We start from the raw sequence: 23,226 nt of genomic DNA, 5'->3' as shown, positions 1-23,226 counted from the left end.
CTATCTAACGAAGGATTAAGTGAATAAATGAGATATATTTTTTGACGAAAAAGGAAATTTTCAGTTAATAAGATTGGCCTTATATGAAAAGACACAGAAATAATGTTAAGTTATCAACGGCTCTTTTTTTTTAAAAGCTACCTCTGAAGAGCTTTCTTTGTTGTGAAATACAAATGGCTATAAAAAGAGCGTTCCCGACATGGTATGGTATTGTCTTTCCATTACCACCATACGGCAAATGGCGCTGGTTAAAAAAATCTGCTTTAGTAGAAACATTCCCTCCATCTTGTGGCTGTTGCCAAACGAAGATCCCAACTTATTCGAAGGTCCCCAGGTGGTGGCGTTTGACTTTCTAGTCGACATTGGGAGCAGACTCTGCCGGTGGATGAAACTGTTCGAGCGTATAGCACAGGAATATGCTGGAAGAATTCTCTTTGGGGTTAGGGATATTTCTTCCATGAAAGACTTCAACTCCAACCTGATAGCCGAAGATTTTCGCAGTTACAGGCTGAACTCTCCACCGCTGATCTTTGCCAAAGATTTAGAGCTTCGTGTATACGAAATGCACAAGCTCTTTACCTATAAGAATATGAAGGAATTTTGCGATCAGTTGCTGCAGGAGAAGCTGTTTCAAGCTGTAGTCCTGGGCGACACAGTGGACAAGGATTCGCCGCCGAAGAACTTCTTTGACTTGCAAAACGAGTGGACGGAAGACATTTTTGTCGTGTTCTATGAGCCAGGTACCGAGTGTTGGTCCATCCAGGAGCGTATACTTCGCAAGCTGGTCCGCCTGCTGGATAAGAACGATCGAATGCCTGTGGTGGTGGTGGACACGACGAAAAGCTTCATTGGCGTTGGCTTTCACCGCTGGTTAAATATGGTGAAATGCCACGGAACAAGCATCATATTCCGGCCCGAAGGCAACGGCTGGGACATAAATATCCAGTCAAAACTGGAGACAACTCGTCTATACCTGCAATATATTGCCCAGAATCGGAAGGTGGAGCTCATTAACTTTAATGCCAAAGGGGAGCCACGGGGACCAGAGGAAGGACTAGAATTCATAAGGTATATATTTATGGTAAATTAGATAGTTTTTTAAATATAAAATACATATGTGATCATAGACTTGGCAAATAATTGTTTTTCTAGCAACAACATCTTGCGATACAAGAACTAGAGATAAGATATCAGATTCTTTGAAAAATATTTCTTCTAAATGTGGTGGTATTCTCATACTCATGAAAAGATCGGAAGTTAGAATGATATGGCGCATCCGTTTATAAGCCACGATTTCTAACGAATTATGTAGATTATTCTATAATTTTTTCTTATTTAGGATTATCAGTTTAACCTAATTTTCCTTATTAAAAATTAGCGAAGGTCTCTTTCAAATATAGACTATATAATATATAGGACACTATAATTAGCTTCATTGAACGTGAATCTTTGAATCATTCATTCAGCTTCCTAGATATTTTTATGATGGCTTATATGCGCACGTTTCGATATCAAGCCTTATTGACGCACCAAGTTCAATTCCGGATTGAATTAAAATTCCGAGCGCATTCGTGGGGTGCTGGCTTCTAGGCACGGCTATAAATAGGAGCGTGTGGCAGTAGAGACGCCCAAGTGTGGGCCACCATGCCGCCGAAAAGCAACGACATTACGGGAGTGCTCTACGAGTCCGATGCCGAGACACTGGACGGCGGATTGGCCAAGGATCTGGGCCAGCTAAAGACCACCGATGGAAGCAAACTGCAGTTGGTGTGGCGCAACATCGTGCTGTTTGTAATCCTGCATTTGTCGTCGCTCTACGGCGTTTGGTTGCTCTTTACAACGGCCACGTGGACAACGTTCCTACTCTTCCCGGTGGCCCTGGTGGTAACGGCTCTCGGCATTTCGGGGGGAGCTCATCGCCTTTGGGCGCATCGCACCTTCAAGGCCAATGTTCCGTTGCGATTGATCTTCCTGTTCCTGAACACTCTGGCCTTCCAGGATGCGGTGTATATCTGGGCCAGAGATCACCGCGTGCACCACAAATACACGGAAACGGATGCTGATCCCTACAACTCCAGGCGCGGATGGTTCTTCTCGCACATCGGCTGGCTCTGTTGCCGGAAGCATCCGGATGTGGTCGCCAAGGGCAAGCAAATCGACCTGTCCGACCTCGAGGCGGATCCTCTAGTGATGTTCCAGAAGAAGTATTACTTGTGGCTGATGCCGCCCATCTGCTTCCTGCTGCCCACTGTGCTGCCAATGTACCTGTGGGGAGAGTCCCTGAACTGCGCCTGGCATGTGATGGCTCTGCTCCGGTGGTGCACCACCCTCAATCTCATCTGGCTGGTGAATAGCTCAGCTCACATGTTCGGAATGCGTCCCTACGACAAGAATATTAGTCCGACGGATGAGAGCTTCCTGGTGGGACTGAGATTTGGCGAAGGATACCACAACTATCACCATGTCTTTCCCTGGGATTACAAGAGTGCTGAGCTGGGTCCATATTCCAAGGATGTCACCACCGGATTCATTGACTTCTTTGCCAGGATAGGCTGGGCCTATGACCTTAAGAGCGTGTCCTGTGACTTGGTGAGAAAAAGAGTCCAACGAACGGGGGACGGCTCCCATCCCGTGTGGGGCTGGGGCGACAAGGATCAGCAGCGAGAGGACATCGTTGGAACCACTGTCACCCACCAGCGGAAGGATGACTAAGGATACCCTAAGGAAAACTTTGATCTAACTAAGCCTTCCATGTGGGACTATACAAGTGAGGATGTAGACTGTTTTTGTATTTTAAATTTGAACTGGATATAGTTGGAGCTTATTAGTATTCCCTCAAAAATATTTCAAAAAAAAATCTAAGACGGATTAAGTTTCGAAAGACTGAAACAAAAAATTCATAGTTATTGGTGTAGATAAGGGTGTATATTTAGAACTTAATGGGATTGTTGGTATCTCTTGGCTGGACATGGATCATGACCTTGATGGCTCCACCCAATCCGCGGCGGGAGGTCTCAAAAGCGTCAGCCGTCTGCGTGATGTCGAAATGGTGCGTCACCAGACGCTTCACGTTCACCTTGCCAGAGGCCACCAGAGCCAAAGCGGCGGAGTAGCTGCGAACACAGAATTATCAAAAAAACTAATAAGCCACAAATCCGGAGATAACCTACTCGTTGCAATAACGGAAGACGCCACGGATATCGATTTCACGGGCCAAGGCGTTGATCAGTGGCAGCTTCACCTCCGGAGCTCCCATTCCCACCACGACGACCACGCCGCCAGATCTGGTGGCGAAGATGGCCAGGCGAGCGCTGCTCTCAGCTCCGCAGCAATCGATGGCCTTGTCGGGAGCCGAGCTCATGGTCTGGTGCACCACCTTGACGGTCTCCTCGGCGGTTTGATCCTTTTGGAGGAGAAGAGTGTACGTGGCACCCAGCTCCTTGGCCACGTCCAGGCGCTGCTGCACCAAGTCAGTGATGAGAATCTCAGAAGCACCCATGGCTTGAGCCGCCTGTTAGAAAGGTAACACAAATATATTAAAAAAATAATTGGAAGATTAAACCTCTCCACTTACCAGCAGGGTGACCAAACCTATGGGTCCAGCGCCTAGAATGAGCACTTTTGAGCCCAAACCAACGCCGGCACGTCGGCAGGCGTGAACTCCTACGGAAAGCGGTTCCAGGAGGGCAGCCTCCTCCATGCTGACGTGGTCCGGTAACTTGAAGCAGAAGTCCGCGGCGTGCTTGTAGTAGCGAGTGAGATTTCCGTCATAGGGAGGAGTGGCGCAGAAGACTATCTCGGCGCACAGGTTGTACTGACCCTGCTTGCAATGGTCGCAGTATCGGCAGGGTACTCCCGGTTCGATGGCAACTCGATCGCCGACCTTCAAGCTGGTCACCTTTTTGCCCAGTTTGGCCACCACTCCGGCAGCCTCGTGGCCAATGACCATGGGCTTGGTCAACACAAAGTCACCAATGCGTCCATTGGCTAGGTAGTGGACATCGGATCCACATATGCCAACACTATCCATTGCCAAAAGAACCTCTGGAATATGTTAATGATATTTTTAATTATTTTTCACAAACAATATTTATGATTAATTTCAGGATAATTTATTTGCTTAATTAATAACTTACTTTGATGAACTTCTCTTATCTTATCACTCCTTGGTTTTTTTTATTAAATCACAAATCATTTAGGAGCCCTTTTGAATCACTATCTATCACTATTTTTTAATAAAATAATACTTATGAAGCCGATTTGGCTTTAAACAGGACCTTAAAAATTACCCTTGGGGATACTATTTTCAGAGACACTGTTAGTGTTTAAAAAAGCTTACCATCATCGGCAATTTCCGGAATCGGGCGTTGCTCCTGCAGGAAGTAAACTAATAGTTGGATAACAGTTCCTTAATGGCTTTCCTGTTGGGACTTACCAGGCGGAGGTCCTCGATGCCATAAAGGACAGCAGTTAGATTATCCGTTGCCATTGCTACCGTTATTTCGCTTTCACTTTTCGCACGTCAGCCTCCTTCGAAAGTCAATTTGGAACTGAACTTACTATTCGATCTATTCAGAACGCTGCGCTGGCAACTTGGTAATTATAGTAGTATATATTCAAATTTGCCTATATGTGTATTTGCCCAGTGGGGCTACAGTTATCATTGCGTATGGGGACTATTTTATTGATGCTATTTATGCTTACTAACCAACATATTGGACAGTTAATAAATTATTTTGGGTGCTCCTGCTAGTTACTATGATTAGCTCTGCCATGGGCCTAGCAAATAATAGTTATTATCGACCCGGACGAGCCCCTTTTCGTTCTTTATACTCGCTCTCGCCTGTAATTTGTTGCTGTTCTCTTGATTGCCCCAACAGCTGACTTGTATTTACCTCCCGAAGCTTGTTTACACACTGTGGGGAGGCAGCAGGCCATGCCGGCAAAAAACACCAGCCCCAAAAGCTTTTTGTGTCTCCCTTTGTACGGCACCCTTTCCCCATCATATATCTTAATTTTGGTTAATAAAAAAATAAGTAAAGTGTATGAAATCCCTTTCCCAAGTCGAACTTTTTATACCCTTCCATACAAATATAAAAATCGAATAAGCTTAACGGTCTACTTTTCATCATAATACCATCGTTCGATTGAAAGGGATCTTTAAGGATATTCTTATAAAGACTGATATCAAAAACGCCAACAAAGTTATAATGCTTTTTTATGTTATAGAAGGAACAAATATTTATGCAAATAAAAAGCAAGTGGCAGGTCTCATTTAACAACGCAATAAGCATATCAGGTTTGTTTGTGTTTGCTATATGAGGGTTTTATTCGCTTTATTTCTCTGGCTAATATATTCAATTCAATAAGTGTTTGATATTCGGGTTCTTAGTTTTCTTAACATATAGAATTTCTATTTTAAAAACTTTCGCTTATATATATATTTATTTTTGTATATAGATGTGTGGCTTTGCTGCTGGATTTTTGTTCTTGGCGTAGAAATAAAAAATGTTTGCTTAAAACTAAGAAAAAGTTTCCATCACGACAACTGCGCATTTAGGTTGGCGGTTCTTTTGGTTTTTAGTTCAATTTGAATATAAATGCATAATCTGTAAATGCCAGTTGTGTTTTTTAATATGTTTCGTATTTGTTTTTAAATTTGGCTTTGAGTTAAAAAGGAAAGCGAAGTTTCAAGTTGAAGGGCTAGTGCCAGACTACAACAGTTACTGCAATAAGTTTATAACCTTGCAAATTGGTTCAATTTTCAAATGGATGAGTATGGGGTTTATGGAAGGGATAAGATCAAAGTGCTCATAGAATTTCACTCCCAATTAAAAAACAGAAAATTAAAAAATTAAAAAGAATTAGTTACAGGAAATTGTCATCTGAAGTAGCAATTATCTATGAAAATATTGAGCAATCGCATTGTTACACAACATTTGTGGATCTATTAATTTGATTAGTTTGAAACAAATGCAAGGTTACAGTATTGGCATCGGTTCTCTGAACTCTCCGAAGATATCCTTGGGTTTTAGACGCTGTGCGAGTGTTGAGATTTCTAGTAACTTAATTTCTAGGCTCTTTAGGTTGGATTATGTTGTAACTTTGATATCTATCTGTCCGTGTATATAGTATATTTCCGGTTTCTAAAGCTGCAATTGCAGACATATGTTTATGTCAATGTAAAAGGAACAAATTTGGCCAAAGGAAACTTAATGTGTCGAGTGATTCTGCACTCCTGCACTGCAAATGTAATTAAGTTTTTATATCACACTTATGGTCGAAAATGCGGGCCCGCAATACAAATAAAACCTCCTACATGGAGAGCTCCTGGCGCGGTTTATTGATGTGCAACTTCTGTGGATCCTGCGGCGCCACACAGATGTCGGTAAGGATGACCACCTCATACGGACTGCAGTCTGGCATCCGCAGGAAGCCGCACAACCAGCCGTAGAATCCCTTCTCGATATCCGTAATGTCGTTCACCCAACTGCTATACTGCAGGCTCAGTTGTCGGATGCCGGAGTAGATGCCCAGTCCAAAGGTGCACAGGACGATGACCAGCGGATAGACCGCAAACAGGAGCGGGGTCACCAGGATCTTGTGCAGGTACGTACGCTCCTCGCAGTAGTAGTTGAACATGTTGTACCAGGTAAGTGTGCCAATGTAGAAGGAGTACACCCCCGAGATGACCGTCACAAATGGAAGGCACAGCAGCGATATAAGCAGGATATGGAGTCCCACTCCGCAGCTACAGCGGCAACACAAGCTGCCGCCCTTATGCGTCTCACTGGCCATCGCATTGGCATTCAGCTGCTCCAGTTCCTCGCGACTGATGTTGATCTGGAGGTCCACCGACTGGCCTTTTTTGCGACCCCGCTTGATGGTGCCCGTCATGGTCAGGTATCCTTCCTTTCGCGCCTGGTAGTTCCGCTCCAGGCTCTGGTCGTAGGTGTTGAGCACACTCGTCTCCCCCGATTCAAGGTCCTCATAGTTGGCGATATCCGGCGATGAGCGCTGATTGCGTGCCTGCCCGGGCAGGTCAGCGGTCCGTATGTTCACTCGCTTCTTGGAGGACGATCTGTTGCTCAGGCAGTCCTGCGACTTGCTTAGCTTGGCATCCAAGCTGCTCTCCGAGTAGCAGCAACTACTGGGGGTCACCGTGCTGCTCTCATGCCTTTGGGAGTTGGACTTTGTTCCCTGCGAAATGGACTCGAAGTTTTGCAGCTCGTTGATGTTACTGGTCGAGCGAGCGGATTTCTGGCTGTGCTGAGTGGAGCTGGCCGAGTGGGTGCTGGCCAAGGTATCCTGGGCGTTGGGAACTCCAAGTTCCCCCGGAAGCTGCGGTAGCGGCTGCTTGTTCTTGATAATCAGCTTTGTCTTGCGGAGCTCCTCTTCCAGTCCGGGATTCGAAGGCGACAATTTAGGTCGATTTTGCTGAAATCATTTCAAGTAAAAATTTTAAGAACAGGATATGAAAATATTTTAATATGAATAGTTCGATTTTATAAATGAAATGTCCTATATAATCCTATCAAAATTCACAGAAATCTATACCATCTATATGCTTTAAAAAAATGGGAAAAATCGAGCAAGTTTCCACTGTGATTTTCAATTTACTCACCTGGACGCTCACTATGTGATCTACATAATTCTGTTTTTTGGCCTCCGATTTTGTTTGTTGACGTTTCCGTGGGGGAATAAAAACAGGGCGTTCCTTGCTGCCCGTGCCTGTATCCACACCCAATCCACTGGAACCCTTACCCACCATTTTTATCCTTTTTCTATGATTTCTGCATAAAAAACTACTCCATTTTTTCTAAAAAGTGTTAGCTTTTATCCTTTCTGTGAGTTACTTAACGCGTATAAAGGTGAAAAATGCACTTCCGGCCTTTGTCGCTTCGCGGCTGTGTTTTTATTGATTTTTCCTGGCTTGTTGGCACGTCCTTGTGCTCATTTGGCGTTCGTTGGCGTTACTTTGGGGCTGGTGTTGTTGCATTTTGGGCTGGGCGGGCAATGTTTACAAAAAATATGGCGCCTGCGCCCGAAGGATATTTTTGCTTGGAAATGCAATAGCTTCAGAAACATAAACAGCTGATTTTAAACAAGGATTCATCATTTATTTTATATTTTAAACCTATTAAAGCTTATTATTTTCGTTTATAAGTATTTAAGACTTCCAAAATCACCAGATTTTAAGGAAAACAGAACTTTTAATTAATCTACATGAGGGATATTCTTAAATTGTAAGCATTAAGCATTAAAAAATCGGAATGGCTCATCCTTTTATTATTTTCGATCTACTATTTTTAAAATTTTGGACATCCACAATTAACTTTAAATATATTGTAAAAATAATATCTTATTGATGGCCTAAAAGCTTTGTAGCTAAGTTATACAGATAGTAATGGATATTAATATTTCTCTTAATCTTAATGTATTGTCTTAATATATTGTAGTTCTTCTATTCTTGCTGAAAAGGAGCATAGACAGTCCGCTCCTGGACCATCAGGAGCTTTTCCAGAGCTTAAATACGTTTTTTGGCGATTGAAACCTGGTCACATCGAAGCCGGTAGCTCTTTCTCTTCTCTCTCCACTTTCTCTATTGCCATTTTCGCGTACCTGCGATCGTACCATACTAATATTATCACACAGTAGAGCTATAGAACCATTTTAAAGTCTGAGAACATTTGCATAAAAAGTTTTTTGTTGCACAAATCGTTTGAGAAGAAAACAGTGGGACCAAAGTCTGTACTGTTCTTATAGCGTTCTCCGATTAATAACTAGAGGCAGATCAGAGCGCCCCGAACTTTACTTCGTTATCACACCTTCTGTCGATTGGATCTTGTCCAGAAACTTTCCGTTGCAAATATGTCGGCTACAGCAGGCAAGGTAAGCAGGAATTTTAATTAGGAAAAACACACCTGCTAATCAATGTCTCCGAAGGTTATAACATGCAAAGCAGCAGTGGCATGGGAGGCCAAAAAGCCCCTGGTGATCGAGGACATCGAGGTAGAGCCGCCCAAAGCTCACGAGGTATGGTCCCCAATTCCAGATGGTGTGATTTGGAAAATGTAATAAACGAAAATTAACAAATAAAACTCTTAGGTGCGAATCAAGATCACGGCCACTGGTGTCTGCCATACTGATGCCTTCACCCTGAGCGGCTCCGATCCGGAGGGTCTGTTTCCGGTGGTCCTGGGCCACGAGGGCGCCGGCATTGTTGAGAGCGTCGGCGAGGGCGTGACCAACTTCAAGGAAGGCGATCATGTCATCGCTTTGTACATTCCGCAGTGCAACGAGTGCAAGTTTTGCCAGAGCGGCAAAACTAACCTCTGCCAGAAGATCCGCTTGACCCAAGGTGCTGGGGTCATGCCTGAGGGCACTTCCCGCCTGTCCTGCAAAGGACAGAAGCTGTTCCACTTCATGGGCACCTCGACGTTTGCAGAGTACACCGTGGTGGCTGACATTTCCCTGACGAAGATTAACGAGAAGGCGCCTCTGGAAAAGGTGTGCCTGCTGGGGTGTGGCATCTCTACCGGATACGGCGCAGCCCTCAATACCGCCAAGGTAAGGAATCTTCAATTATAAATACACAATCATTGACCGTTGATATTTGACACATTTATAAGGCCAGAAACACAACTCTAACGATAAACAAAATTTGTTGCATTTCAGGTTGAGCCTGGAAGCACTTGTGCGGTTTGGGGCTTGGGTGCGGTCGGCCTGGCCGTCGGACTCGGCTGCAAAAAAGCCGGAGCCGGCAAGGTCTACGGCATTGATATCAACCCCTCAAAGTTCGAGCTGGCAAAGAAGTTTGGTTTCACCGACTTTGTAAATCCAAAAGATGTGGCCGACAAGGGAGCGATCCAGAACTACCTTATTGACCTAACAGACGGTGGATTCGACTACACCTTCGAGTGCATTGGCAATGTGAACACCATGCGGTCTGCTCTGGAGGCCACTCACAAGGGCTGGGGAACCTCGGTGGTAATTGGCGTAGCTGGAGCTGGTCAGGAGATCAGCACCCGCCCCTTCCAGCTGGTTGTGGGCCGCGTGTGGAAGGGCTCTGCTTTCGGAGGCTGGCGCTCCGTTTCAGATGTGCCCAAGTTGGTGGAGGATTATTTGAAGAAGGACTTGCTAGTGGACGAATTTATTACCCACGAACTACCGCTGTCGCAGATTAACGAGGCTTTTGACCTAATGCACAAGGGGGAGAGCATCCGCTCTATTATCAAGTACTAAAGAATATGGCTTTTATTATTGTTTTCTTTCCACATCTTTGTAAGAAGCTTGATATTGCAAGCAATTATCTATATGGTTTAATAAACACGCAGTGAATTTTTATACGTAACAGGCATCTCAGTGGGGGGCTCGCAACTTATCCCTGTATTCTTCGGATTTTCTTATCAGCATGGTCTATTAGGTTATCAAACTCAAAGTTCAAGAAACCTTAATTGTTCTAGAATCTATACTATACTATTTCGCAACATCAGATAACGATTGTGCTATAAAAAAACAGGGTCAACCCCGAAACCGGACATCGTCAAGAATAAAAAAAATAATAACAAAGAAAAAAATGACCTTTTGACAGAACTTTATCTTCTTAATTTGCCAGTAAAAGAAAAATTCATGATCATGAATATAGTATATCTGTATTTGAATACACACTACAACAAGGATTTGCACACAGACGCACATACACTTAAAATTCCTAATAAGTCTAGTATGTTTGCTTCCTTTTTAGTTTTTTGATCAAAGTTACATGCAGTTTTGGTTTCGTCTTTTAAATATAATTCTCATTTTAAATGCATAATTCTTATGGAAGTGGCTAACTTATATACAAGTGTTTTAAATAGTACAATATTGCATATATACGTGATTAAAACGTTTAAATTTGTTCAATTGTGTTGTGTACTTGTGAATAAGAATCACATTGACGTATAAAACACACATAATTTCTACTTTGTGAATACATATTGATATAAATACGAGACCTTAGCCTAAAGAGTAAAAAATACGATTTTAAGACTTTTTTGTTGGAAGTAAAGAACACAATTTAGAGAGTCATTGAAATTCGGGTCTATGGATTGAACTAGGGCTTGGATTAGAGATGGATTCGAAGCTATTTGAGCACGGTCAGGACCAGATTCACATTCGAGTGTTATAGTATGGGTCGTCTTCGCACGGCGGGTATCCGTACAAGTACGGATTGTGGTATGGCACTCACGACCAGCGCGATTTCTGCAGGTCGATCTGGCCCTCAAGTGTCTTGGCCAGGTAAATGACGAAAAGCTGGAGTAGGGCGATGCCCAGGGCCACGCCCGCAATCACATAAAGATTTCGCTCCACCCAGACCCGTACAATCTCGATGCAGCCGCTTGTCCAGATGCGTTTGCTGGCGGCAGCCACTGAGTGCTCCTGGACGCCATAGCCGCACATAATGTTTACCAATCCCGAACTGATATCGGTGGCGTTGATGCAGCAGCTATATGGAACTCCACACTTTTCCACTGACGGGGAGGAACAGTTAAAATACTCATTCTTACCTGGTGGTATAAAGAAAATTATGTTAATGTTTTGTTCTGACATTCTAGTGGGAGTTTGCAAATTTGTCGAAATATGACAAAAAATACTTACTCCAATCTTGGTATCCAGCATTACTCAGTCCACAGCACTTGAACTCCTGCTGGGCAAAGTCAATAAAGTTCTGCAGGTCGGAGTCGTCGCGATAGGAGTGGATTATTTTATCCGTAAACTGGTACTCCAAGAAGGAATTCATGTACTGCGGGAACACAAAGCATATGATAGCCAGCGTCATCTCCATGATGAAGAACATCAGGAGGCACATCGAGTAGAACTTCAGCAGGCAGGTGTTCTCGCGCAGGGCTCCCAAGCATCCAGCAAAACTGACCACAAACACCACGATCCCGGCGATGATCATCACCAACGAAACATTGAAAATGACGTCGTATACTGTGTCCACACGCATCCAACCGTTTCCATCCTTCAGCTTATCCATAAAAGCGTACACGCCGATGGCCAGGAGCAGTCCGCCAAACAGCCAGAACAGGAAGTTCAGTAAAAAGATCATGTATTTGACGCAGGACGAGACATAGGTGAAGTGGTGCGGATAGGACATCCGCGGATGCATGTAGCTCCCGCCATTGTGATATCTGTGGTTGCTCATGATAATCTCAAGAGTCAGGATAAATCTTTATTTCTTGTTGTAGTGGTTTCTTTTTTTATTGGAATCCACCCCCCACTGCCTTTTTTTTTGTTGACGCCCTCTTCGAGTGTGGTGTTTCTGCAACAGCCTGCTTTGGTGGAGCAACTCCAGACAAGTTCTCCGGCGGTGGCAAGAGCTAGCAATCTGCAAATATGTTAATAAGATACTTATACACGTTATTGTAAATTTTTACTAACAATTTATATGGACAAAAGAATAACAAAGTTGTTCGTCGTTGCCAGTAGGGATGAGACAACTCCTCACGATAAGTTTTACTTATCGATTTGTATTATATATCGATATTTTTTGTATATATAAACTGAATCCTACTATATATATTGGTATAATCCATCAGTTAAAAGAGCTAAAATCATATTAAAACGACGTCGTAGACAATTAATAGGTTTTTAACGATTTTGTTGAAAATCGCCATAGCCAGTTATCGATAGGCATATTGCCATCGATTATTTCACAGCTGATTTGCTGTTATTTTTTGTATGGGATAGACTAGGTTTTTAATTTTCCATTTTCCTCCGCTGCGTAACATTGCGACGCGCGTTTGTGTTTTTTCGCTAGCAGCACGCTTCGCCACAGACCGCATAAACAAAAGGCCAAAAATAGACGCACGACAGGCGTAGCACCATTTCGGGCGCTTTTCGAGCAGGTGAGTAGTTTTCCAGGCGAGCCCAAGGACATGCGACCAGTTGGATAGTGTGAGAAAAACTATACCTGTGTGTGTGTTGGCTGACATTGGAGCTTTTCAGATGCAAAGAATTCTGAGCGACGGGGAATTTTCATTTAATGAGCGTGCAATTGAGCATCCACGGCTTTGCTTTCTCTCTAGTGATTTTTCCGCTTTCTCCCCGCCACAAACCGACACACACACGCCCAAAGTGGCCAACTGACAACCCATCGTGTTGGTTTGCAAAACACACCAGTCTAAAATAGAACGGATAAATGCAAGCAAAGACGGAAGTGGAGAGCGTTGCATAAATATTAGTTTGCGTGGGCGCAGAGGCAAAACATTGACTTTCATCCGTTTTCCCGTGTTTATCCGAGTTCTCCGCCCCTGTGATTAAATAATCAAGCAGCCGCCAGTGCCAAGTGCAGTTGTCACCTTGCATTTGGCCGAATAAAGCGAAATATAAAATGTTTTCACTTTCTCGCCACGCACTGCGGCGCACTCGAAATTTTGCACTTGCCGCCGCCAATTGTGGTGCATCTATTCCAGCTGCCCGCCACTTTGCAGGTGAGTGACGCCAGGTGAACAGTAGGGGGACTAAACTTTAAAGGATATCATTTAATCAGTTGCAGTTCAGATGATTTCCTTTTGGTGACGAAATCCTTTCGTCCTAAACCAATACCTTTTGAAAATGTATCACACCTATAGAAGACATTCAAAGTAGTAGGCTCCACCTGTGGGTGTGCCCTGCTTCCATTGAGAACACAATGGTTCTCTGCCATAGTTCCATTTGTTGAGCTCCCATCATCATCATCAATCGATTGGCAAACTTCTAATTTTAGACACAATTTCTAGTTCAAATTGCCGTTTGAATTCTTTATGAACCCCAGTCTATTTTCAGAGAGGAGGCAGTGTGATTTTATTTTCGCCTTTTCTCGAAATTAATTCATTGTCTTTAATTGCCCGCGACACACTTCGGTGGTTTTTCTATTGTTGCACTCGGATAGAGCAGCCAAAACAAAAGGTGACTGACTATCCCTCCCCCTACTATACTACACTGTGTCTGTTTACTTTGGGCGCCACTTCGTTTTATTGCCGCCCGAATGGTAAAGTATTTTTAGCCCGGGCCTTTGCGTTTCTCCACTCCATTTGTTGCTGTGTGCATCTTCGACTGCACTTAACGAATCTGTTTACACCTCCCCCAATTAGCTTTAATGTTTGCGTACAAATTTATGGGCAGGCACAACTCCAAAAGATGCTACACTGTGCATACGAGGAAGGGAAATTCAAATATTTAGTTAAGCTCTTAATTTGATGAACTATTTTTAATAGTAGAGCCAAGGCAAAAAGCCAAAAACGAATTCCATTTATGACTTAATAACTCAAACCTATTTACCAAAGCAACATGATTTGTGGGTTTGAAAATAATTTCGGCTAGTCACAGCTTATAGCCTTATCGGATCAAGGTAACAATGTTGTTTTTATATTAGAAAATTATAAGTACCCAAGGATTAGGTGAAACTGCTACTGATAAGTAAGAGATTGCGCGAGAAAGCTTCGACGACAGACCACATCTTCCACACAAATTTCTCAATTACCCAACTGGCGGTGAGCTGGGCGGTTACAAATAAGTTCACATAACTCGACCGCAAGCCAAATACTAAGGTTTCAAATTGCAGACTCACGTCAAGACAACGAAAACCCAGCAAAGAGGGATTCCGGAAAGGCAGCGAGGATGGAGAACAAGAGCGAAAAGGTTACTGTGAACAAGGAGGAGCTCCGCAAGCGCCTGACCCCACTGCAGTATCAGGTTACCCAGGAGGCGGGCACCGAACGCCCCTTTACAGGTTTGCCATTCCCTTTCTGAGCCTCAAATACTTTAAAATAAATCGGAAAATATTGAAATAACTTTTTTCTACAACCATTAGGTTGCTATAACAAGCACTACGAGAAGGGCGTCTATCAGTGCATCGTGTGCCATCAGGATCTGTTCAGCTCGGACACCAAGTACGATTCCGGCTGCGGCTGGCCGGCATTCAATGACGTCCTGGACAAGGGAAAGGTCACTCTGCACCGCGACGCCAGTATACCAGGTGCGTAGATCTTTAGAGCCAGCTATCTGCTAGATAAACTGTCTAGACATTGTTCGGCACTATTAGCTGTTATTTGCAATTATTTTGAGTTTAGTTTTATTTATTTGAGTTGCTGTTTCGTTGCCGCACACAAAAAAGAGTTGAGAATGAATATTTGCGTTGATCTTGAGAGATTAAGTCTTGTCTGAACAAAATAAAAGTAATCATGTGTACATATGTGCCATCATATATTAATACGATAAGAATAGTTGGACTTAGATAACCATATAGTTAAAACATTAAGAGTTGAAACATTAAAGTAATGAAAAGAACTCCTCATAAAACGATAGAAATTGCAAAATGTGTGTCCCGGTGCTGTGCTTTTTGTATTGTCTTGTGTTCCTTTTTGTTTTGGCTTGTTTTTTGTCTTGGAAATTATTAAAACTAGATGCTGAGTTAGAGTTATTGTCCATGTGGTGCCTGCTACCCAGAGTTCACTGTAGTTGTGCCGTTGGAGATGCTGTTCAGTTGTTGTTATTACCTAGCCTTGTGGCCTTAATTGTGAATAGTGAGTGTTCCTACCTGAATGTGCAACTGAGCGAGATGAAGCGACTAAAATTAATTCCTAACCAAGTATTGTGTTCTCTTATCCACCTCTTCTATCCCCTCCTGACTCTCAAAATTTCTCTTTTTTCTTAACAAAAAAAAAATTAAAAAAACATTGAATTAAATTTCGACACTCTTCCCACACGAGTATCACTGTAAACACGATTAAATCAACAGTAGTCATTTCGAAAACGCTAGGCATGGTGCGTACGGAGGTGCGCTGCTCCCGGTGCTCCGCCCACATGGGCCACGTCTTCGACGACGGACCCCCGCCCAAGCACCGTCGCTTCTGCATCAACTCCGCGTCCATCGATTTTGTGAAGAGTGCGGCGCCATCGAAACCGGACCCCACAACAGCCTCCTCTAAGAAATAAGACCGATCTGCCTGAGCACCGATCTGCCGACGCAACTTGGCGGTGGAGGAAAAGCCTTATATAGACCTGAGAAACACTGATCCCCGATGAAAAACGATTTTAAGAGTATATAGTTTATTGTCAGATCTATAAAGAGCTTGAGATGGAAATGGGAAAGGATATTACTATATTTTATAGCAGTTTATTATGCAAAATGTTAATCAAAACGTCAATGCTTGTAATGACAGTTGTTCGAATATGTATTTTGGAACGGGGAGTGAGAGATTATTGTTGTAGATCAGTCAAGATCCTTTTAATTTGATTGAATTTATTTTATTTGTATTCTGTCACTGTTTTTCGGTTTCAAGGACAGATGTTAACCCACTTGATCAAAATTACGTGTTATCGAAAAGCTACCTAGAAATTTTATAAGAGTTTATTGGAAAATGTTTGCCAAAAGCAAAGTATTACGAGAAAAGCCTTGTTGAGTAGTTGAAATGTATAGGGTTAACTATAATTTACTTGGACATCCCTCGAAGTGTATTTTCTAGGACGATAAGAAGGATCTGCTACAAATGGATTATGGAGAAGGTTTTTTGGTTTTTTTATTCAATTTCCTTGGTTGAGTGTCTTTTTCTCTTACCCGACTCTTCATATTCGTTTGTTTTATGCGACATCATTAGCTTATTTCACATCTCATTGAGTTCATGATCCAAGGTCACAATTTGGTTATATTTTTGGGCCAGGGCCATTAAGTGTAAATGTGTGTGCATATATTTTTCTGTGTAGCGTTTTTATTTTTATCTATTTCCGCATCAGTATTGATTTGTTGGTGTTGTTTTTATTTTATTTATGTTATTTATTTATTTTGAATTATGCTTACACTTTATTGCTTTTTTCTCATGCCCGATTGTTTTTAAATAACATACATTACTGCAATGCTTTTACATTATAAACATAAACTTTATAGAGTGTCTCAAGCAAACTGAATAATGTGTATTTTCATATATTTTCTATTTCTCTTTTTTTAACTCGCTTCCCAACCAAACAAAACCAAAAACTAAATGTACGCCTGTAATCGTTCCTTGGGGGTTTGTTTTGCTAACAAAAATGATACAAACACTCACAATCCATTGCTGAAATTGTAACACTCGACACACGATCCATAAAACGCTTAATTAACAAAAATAATACGCCGATCTTGCAAACACAACAATTTTATTCACTCTTTGATTCGTCATATTATTTCGTATAATTTATGTGATTTCATTTCACTTGTCAACTGTTTCTTTACTGTTTACTCTGCTGCACTTGGAACTCTCACTCCTCTCTCTTTCTGTTGCTCCTACACACCTGTTCCCCCACCTGCTGCACTCTCATATTATTTGCCGATCCATTCGCTATCTTTTCACACCCATTTTGCAATACGATTTCTGTTATTTTCTCTTTCAACAAAAAACCTCTTGAATTAACCTTAAAAACGCGAAACGAAACAAACGATAAATTATTGTAAAAAAAAATTATTGTCAAAACAAAACTGCGCTACAATTAATCCCACAAATGGCAAAATACAATTAAAAAGGGGGCAATATTTTACTACTAATCGCACATCCAGAACGCATACGCACCGAGGTCCGATGCGCCCGCTGCTCCGCCCACATGGGACACGTTTTCGAGGATGGACCCAAGCCGACGCGCAAGCGCTACTGCATCAATTCCGCCTCCATCGAGTTTGTAACCGGCGAGAAGGATCCTTCCGCCTCCAGTCCACCTGTGGCTACGCCCACCTCGGCACCCATTGCCCAGCAATGAGACCCATGGTAGCAGGAAGCTGGCGCTTGAGAACAATCACCAGAGAGAGAATGGATAAGGCGTAACCGAAGAGTCTAACCTCAATGTTGCTGTTAAGATGTTTTTTTAACGTGTATTTTCTAACTTTCCGCATATGTGGCCAATTTTAGCTTGTAGTCGTCAGTCAGTCAGTCAGTCAGTCTCCGTCTGTTTCTACATAAATATATTAGGGAAGCGTAGGCCTCATTTCCGGGATACCCCCGACGTGTGTCTTCTGTTTGTGTAAATAGCTAACGTACTCCCATCCAAAATCTTTGTTAATCACACTCACACAATCAAATACTCTGTACCACATTCGAAACATTACTAATTATAAAGTGAGCGCGCTAAATAAACGTGTATTTTTTACAATGAATAACTTGTATTTTTTTACCTGAACTATGTAGGTGGTGGTCTTATAGTTTTTAAACTATAAATTCGGTATAAAAAATAAATATAAATTTATATTTTTCTTACAGTTCTTAAAAGTTACAGTCGCCCTTGCGAACCAAGCTTAATATTACTCATACGCAGTGTTGCCATAGCATAATTTTTTGTTTTCTCTTGGAATTCTACGAATTATATCATTTTTTTGTGTTTTTATATAGTTAATTGATGATTCAAATTCGAATGAAATGTTGAAATATATAATATTATAAAAATACATAAAGTAAAATATTTTTATTAGAAAAAAATAATAATCTTTATCGGTTTAATAACACTGATGTTGCAAGGTTTAAAAGATGAATCCACAAATCCCCAGGTAAGCTAAAATAAGGTGGTAGACTTATTCAAATGCGACGTTCAAAGTTCGAACTTGATTAACAGTCAGGTGAGAACAGCTGAGTCGCGTTGCCACCTATCGGAAAATCGCTCTAACAGATGCTGCAACCCGGTTGTTGTTGCTGTGGCTGTGACGTAACTGCCGGCAATAACATGAAATCGTATTTATTTATGGCTCGGAAGTCAATTGATTCTAATTGCTCCTGCCGTGTTTGGAAATTGAATTTTTATTAGAACTCAAGTGCTAAGCTGGCGACAAATCGATAACGGTCACATTTAAAGGTTGCTGCGATCATTCTGCCACAAAATTTTCACGTGTAGGGTGTCCGAAGAACCGCCAATCCGAAACACCTGTGTGCTTTGAAGGCGATTAGAATGCTTTTTGTTTATATACGACATTCGTAAGGTGGACGTATAGCCGGCCGGTTTGTCTGCAATTGCCGCATTATAAATTCGCAATTATCTAACAATCGTTAAGGCAGCGATTTCTGTGTAAATATAACGAGGGCACTTCAGAGTGATACGTATTTTTGGATCCAGAGATAAGATTGAGCCAGACACGATCATGGCCTGATACACCAGATAGTTCCTGAATCCCAGCCGGTGCCCAGTGATTTGTTTGAAATTCACTCGCCCAGATGCACACCTCCAGCTGACGGCATCTGACCGTTTTACAATTTCGAACATCCCGCCGCCATGAAGGAGTGGTTGAAGATCTCCTGCCTGCTGTGCATCTTCGGATGCGTTCGAGAAATCCGACCATCAGAGCCCTATGTCACGGAGTACCTTCTTGGACCATGGCGGAATATTACAGAGAATCAGGTTAGGCGAAATATATTCAATTAATTAATATATATATTATTTCAATTAATTTATTTTAACAGCTCACCCACGATGTGTATCCTGTGGGAACCTATTCGTATCTGGTGCAGCTGGTCTTTGTGTTCCTAATAACAGACTTTTTGAGGTAAAATATGTTTCGACTTGGTGGCTTCTGTTTCCTTTCGAATAATTTTATGTGCAACAGTTGTTGCAAATGTTGAAAGGAATAATTCAAGTGAAGATTTGTGAGAATTTTGAAACATAACTTAATAATATATTTTATTTACTAGATACAAACCACTGATCATCACCATTGGAGCCACCGGCGTGATTATATGGAGTATGCTCATCTGGACCACCAGTTTGCTCTCCCTGCAGATCCTCGAGTTCTTCTATGGCACCTACATGGCTGCTGAGGTGGCGTACTATACCTACATCTACGCCAAAGTTGATAAGAAGTACTATCCCAAGGTCACCTCGCACACTCGAGCTGCCATGTTCGCAGGGAAACTAGTTTCCGGAATTACCTCCCAGCTGATGCTCTACTTCGATCTGATGGACTACAAGCAGCTCAATTACATTACTCTTTCAAGTTAGTTTTCCTGAGAAATAATTTTGAGATTTTCTCAACTAATAAGAAACCATCTTTCTACAGCCCAAATTATAGCTATGCTGTGGGCTTTTTGCCTACCGCGAGTGGATAAGAGCCTTTACTTCCATCGCGAACAGGTGCCCGCAACAGATCAGACTCAGCTGCCCGGAGAAAGCAACCTGGAAGTGTCGGATCTGGCCCGGGAAAGTGCCAGCAAACAGCCCGGTGCATTGGCTCTTCTGTGGCAGCATTTTCGCAGCGCCTATACCAATGGACGGGTCATTCAGTGGAGCCTGTGGTATGCCATAGGATTGGCCGGCTACTTGCAAGTTACCTACTACGTTCAGGTTCTGTGGAAAGTAATTGAACCCGAACCAGATATGGCCTGGAACGGAGCAGTGGACGCTGTTCTAACCGCCCTGGCCGCATTGTGTGCCTTAGCAGCGGGTTACCTTCATACTGGACGTCTAAATCCGCGCACTTCTCTTCTAATTCTGGCCGTTTTGTCCGCCGTGGAGGGAGGCTGCGTGTTAATCTGCTGCTGGACTCAAGACATATACTGGTCCTATGTCGGGTTCATTTTATTCGGTGCTCTCTACGGTTTCACGATTACTGTAGCAAGGTAATTTTATTTTCCTTCACAGACTTCTAAATATGCTAATCTTTATATCCCTTTTATCTCATTTCAGTGCCGAAGTGGCTCGGAATCTTCAGGAGGAAAGCTTCGGATTGGTCTTTGGCTTCAATACTCTGGTGGCCCTCACTTTCCAATCTCTCTTGACAATGATCTTTGTCACGGAAACCGGCTTTGAACTTTCTCCCGTGGGACAGTACACGGCATATGCCTTTTATTTCATTGCTGTGGCAGTGCTGTACCTGATATCTGTTTTGGTGGAGTACATCTGGTTCCCCGGCACAACCAGCGAAAAGCTGGAGAACTCATTGGAGTAATCGCAGATGCATTTAACTTGTACTTAACTTTGCCTTTTGGCTGGAGCAAGCTTTGCGGTTTAATGAAATGGAGTTCCTATGCTTGAAATTATAAGATAGTATTCCCGAGAATATTGATTAGTTTCCCGGAAAAGTTTAAACGATTTTATTAATCTGAAATCTGTTGACGAGTTTTAAGTAATCTTGTAGATATGTTCCATTTATAGAGCGCACAATCAGTACGTGTTGCTGAATAAAGATACCCAGCTTTTATAGACCAAAATCTTCTTAATTATCTGATAATTTATATAGCTAAAGTGTGTGTGTCTTTATGCCCTTAACTCCACAGATTTAAGATAAGGCTTTATGTAAAGATTCAAATTTTTGGGTGAGTACATTGAAAAAGGGTAGAATGTAATTGTCTTGTCCGGAATGAAGTCTTGGCTAAAAATATCTAGCGTGCTCTGCATATTCGGCTTCCTGCGGGAAATGCGACCATCGGAGCCATACCACGCTGAAATCCTTGTTAGCGAATGGTATCAATTCACCGCCGAGGAAGTAAACCGCTTTGTCTATCCAGTCGGCGCCTACTCCCAGTTGGCACTTCTAATCGTTGTATTTCTTGTAACGGACTTTCTTCGGTAAGGACTTTCAAGTAGTCCACTATCAAGTAATTCCTTTAAAAATGTAAAGCTGTACTCCTAAGATACCTAAGATATTCCAACTCATCAATCGTTTCGTGTCTCCAAAAATCATTTCAAAGTTCTAAGTTATCAGGAAAATGATAGAACAAGTTAACATTGCTTCTGCTTTACAGATATAAGCCATTAATTATTGCCAACGCTGCTGCTGGAGTCGCTATCTGGACCGCATGGATCTTTACCACCACCCTTCCTGTCTTACAGGCCACAGAAGTGCTGTATGGATTTTATTCAGCTACCGAGGTGGCCTACTACTCGTATATCTACGCCAAGGTGGAAAAGCAATACTACCCGAAAGTAACTTCGCATACCAGAGCGGCCACTTTCGTGGGTAAACTAGTGGCGGGGGTTCTTTCGCAACTTGTTATAGGAATGAACTGGATGAACCTCCAACAACTATTTTTCATCACCCTGAGTCGTAAGTTCTTCAATCAGAACCCCATTATTTGGACCCTAATAATGACCTATTGACCTCTTTATAGCTCAAATTTTGGCATTTATATGGGCTTTCTTCCTGCCCAGAGTGGACAAGAGCCTGTACTTCCACAACAAACCCGAGGCCATCCAAGGAAATAGCCAGTTAGATGCTAATGGCTTGGAAAATGCACCCAGAAAAGAACTGGAATCGGAGAGCAAAACACAATTTTTTAAAAAAAAAATGAACCAGGCCTGGAAACTCATTTGGCTTCAGTTCCGAAGTGCCTACACAAATCCGTTGGTGGTCCAATGGAGCCTCTGGTACGCTATTAACTACGCTGGCTACCAGCAGATCACCACCTACATGCAAGTAACGTGGAACACTTTTGATGATAAGCCAGTTGTAAGTATCAAGAAGTCCTATATGTTTTCATTATATATATTATAATTTGAATCAGATCATTTGGAACGGAGCTGTAGACGCCGCTTTAACTTTTTTGAGCGCTGTATTTGCGATTCTCGCCGGATATCTTCATGCTGGACGTTTCAAGCCTAGGACCAGCTTGATTGCCATGGCGCTTTTGTCGATTTTCGAGGGTTTAAGTGTTCTCCTAGCTTGCTGGACAAAGAACATCTATGTGTCCTACATGGGCTTTGTGATTTACGGCGCCATATTCGCTTTTGCCATTACTATGGCCAGGTGAGGCATCTTTTTCTTCTTTGTTTAATAAATTAATTAATTTATATTATGTAGCTCCGAGTTGGCAGGCAGTTTGGAAGACGACAGTTTTGCCCTGATCTTTGGCTTCAACACCTTTTTGGCCCTAATCCTCCAGTGCGTCATGACTTTTGTGGTTATATCCGAAGACATGGGCTTGAATCTCAATGTTTTCCAACAGTACACGGTGTATGCATTCTATTATATTGTTCTGGGATTATTATATCTTGTAGTGATTTCCATACGGGGTGCCTTTTCCTGCTTGATGGGAAAGTAAATTATTACAGGGAAAGTATTTAACGTTTTAAAACGGAGTCTTATTAATAATAAATCTTTTTAAACTTGAATGAGTTTATTCCACTAGTCCCAAGACGTCTAATTTAGCGACAATATGATTGTTTTTATGGGTGGTGTCCCGCCGTGGTTAAATATAGTTAGCCAATCAACGACTGTATTTTAATAATCAGTTGAGATACGATACGTTTATAGAT

The 23,226-nt window shown here is 42.4% G+C and overlaps 9 protein-coding genes across 16 annotated transcripts; 6 read left to right on the top strand and 3 right to left on the bottom strand.

The window, feature by feature from the left end:
• Positions 1-94: 94 nt before the first annotated feature.
• Positions 95-1,567, top strand: LOC6498970. Its single transcript, XM_001955549.4, has one exon. The coding sequence runs from the start codon at positions 200-202 to the stop codon at positions 1,088-1,090; it is 891 nt and encodes a 296-aa protein (XP_001955585.2). The 5' UTR covers positions 95-199; the 3' UTR covers positions 1,091-1,567.
• Positions 1,568-1,612: 45 nt separating this feature from the next.
• Positions 1,613-2,823, top strand: LOC6498971 (acyl-CoA Delta-9 desaturase). The gene has a single exon (XM_001955548.4). The coding sequence runs from the start codon at positions 1,645-1,647 to the stop codon at positions 2,710-2,712; it is 1,068 nt and encodes a 355-aa protein (XP_001955584.1). The 5' UTR covers positions 1,613-1,644; the 3' UTR covers positions 2,713-2,823.
• Positions 2,824-2,903: 80 nt separating this feature from the next.
• On the bottom strand, positions 2,904-4,909 carry LOC6501609 (sorbitol dehydrogenase). Its single transcript, XM_001955547.4, has 6 exons — positions 4,709-4,909; positions 4,436-4,626; positions 4,340-4,373; positions 3,575-4,044; positions 3,171-3,511; positions 2,904-3,113 (listed from the first exon to the last, which is right to left on the bottom strand). The coding sequence occupies exons 2-6, from the start codon at positions 4,487-4,489 to the stop codon at positions 2,930-2,932; spliced, it is 1,083 nt and encodes a 360-aa protein (XP_001955583.1). The 5' UTR covers positions 4,490-4,626; positions 4,709-4,909; the 3' UTR covers positions 2,904-2,929.
• A 395-nt stretch (positions 4,910-5,304) lies between these two features.
• On the bottom strand, positions 5,305-8,009 carry LOC6501608. The gene is made up of 2 exons (XM_001955546.4): positions 7,625-8,009; positions 5,305-7,437 (listed from the first exon to the last, which is right to left on the bottom strand). The coding sequence occupies exons 1-2, from the start codon at positions 7,769-7,771 to the stop codon at positions 6,316-6,318; spliced, it is 1,269 nt and encodes a 422-aa protein (XP_001955582.2). The 5' UTR covers positions 7,772-8,009; the 3' UTR covers positions 5,305-6,315.
• Positions 8,010-8,572: 563 nt separating this feature from the next.
• On the top strand, positions 8,573-10,349 carry LOC6498972 (alcohol dehydrogenase class-3). Its single transcript, XM_001955545.4, has 4 exons — positions 8,573-8,892; positions 8,947-9,036; positions 9,109-9,570; positions 9,679-10,349. The coding sequence occupies exons 1-4, from the start codon at positions 8,872-8,874 to the stop codon at positions 10,243-10,245; spliced, it is 1,140 nt and encodes a 379-aa protein (XP_001955581.1). The 5' UTR covers positions 8,573-8,871; the 3' UTR covers positions 10,246-10,349.
• A 284-nt stretch (positions 10,350-10,633) lies between these two features.
• On the bottom strand, positions 10,634-12,507 carry LOC6501607 (tetraspanin-33). Its single transcript, XM_001955544.3, has 3 exons — positions 12,427-12,507; positions 11,641-12,373; positions 10,634-11,549 (listed from the first exon to the last, which is right to left on the bottom strand). Exons 2-3 carry the CDS (start codon positions 12,188-12,190, stop codon positions 11,227-11,229), a joined length of 873 nt encoding a protein of 290 aa, XP_001955580.3. The 5' UTR covers positions 12,191-12,373; positions 12,427-12,507; the 3' UTR covers positions 10,634-11,226.
• Positions 12,508-12,679: 172 nt separating this feature from the next.
• LOC6498973 (methionine-R-sulfoxide reductase B1) lies at positions 12,680-18,386 on the top strand. Of its 8 annotated transcripts, none has more exons than XM_014910369.3 (4): positions 12,680-12,893; positions 14,591-14,758; positions 14,840-15,004; positions 17,525-18,148. In XM_014910369.3, the coding sequence occupies exons 2-4, from the start codon at positions 14,647-14,649 to the stop codon at positions 17,752-17,754; spliced, it is 507 nt and encodes a 168-aa protein (XP_014765855.1). In that variant the 5' UTR covers positions 12,680-12,893; positions 14,591-14,646; the 3' UTR covers positions 17,755-18,148. The 8 variants fall into 8 exon arrangements, with proteins under 8 accessions (XP_014765855.1, XP_014765859.1, XP_014765860.1 ...); XM_014910373.3 differs by lacking the exon at positions 12,680-12,893 and adding an exon at positions 12,999-13,478 and having other exon boundaries at positions 17,558-18,148; XM_014910374.3 differs by lacking the exon at positions 12,680-12,893 and adding an exon at positions 13,084-13,478 and having other exon boundaries at positions 15,767-18,148.
• A 278-nt stretch (positions 18,387-18,664) lies between these two features.
• Positions 18,665-21,174, top strand: LOC6498974 (thiamine transporter 1). Its single transcript, XM_001955542.3, has 5 exons — positions 18,665-19,377; positions 19,440-19,522; positions 19,668-19,969; positions 20,033-20,591; positions 20,659-21,174. Exons 1-5 carry the CDS (start codon positions 19,252-19,254, stop codon positions 20,918-20,920), a joined length of 1,332 nt encoding a protein of 443 aa, XP_001955578.1. The 5' UTR covers positions 18,665-19,251; the 3' UTR covers positions 20,921-21,174.
• Positions 21,175-21,283: 109 nt separating this feature from the next.
• LOC6498976 (thiamine transporter 2) lies at positions 21,284-23,119 on the top strand. Its single transcript, XM_001955541.4, has 5 exons — positions 21,284-21,540; positions 21,717-22,018; positions 22,083-22,420; positions 22,476-22,717; positions 22,772-23,119. Exons 1-5 carry the CDS (start codon positions 21,332-21,334, stop codon positions 23,010-23,012), a joined length of 1,332 nt encoding a protein of 443 aa, XP_001955577.1. The 5' UTR covers positions 21,284-21,331; the 3' UTR covers positions 23,013-23,119.
• The last annotated feature ends 107 nt before the right edge of the window (positions 23,120-23,226 follow it).

This window comes from Drosophila ananassae, chromosome 2L (assembly GCF_017639315.1).
Source record: "Drosophila ananassae strain 14024-0371.13 chromosome 2L, ASM1763931v2, whole genome shotgun sequence".
Taxonomy (NCBI): domain Eukaryota; kingdom Metazoa; phylum Arthropoda; class Insecta; order Diptera; family Drosophilidae; genus Drosophila; species Drosophila ananassae.
The sequence above is the reverse complement of the archived record's forward strand: the minus strand, read 5'-3'. Positions and strand labels throughout refer to the sequence as shown.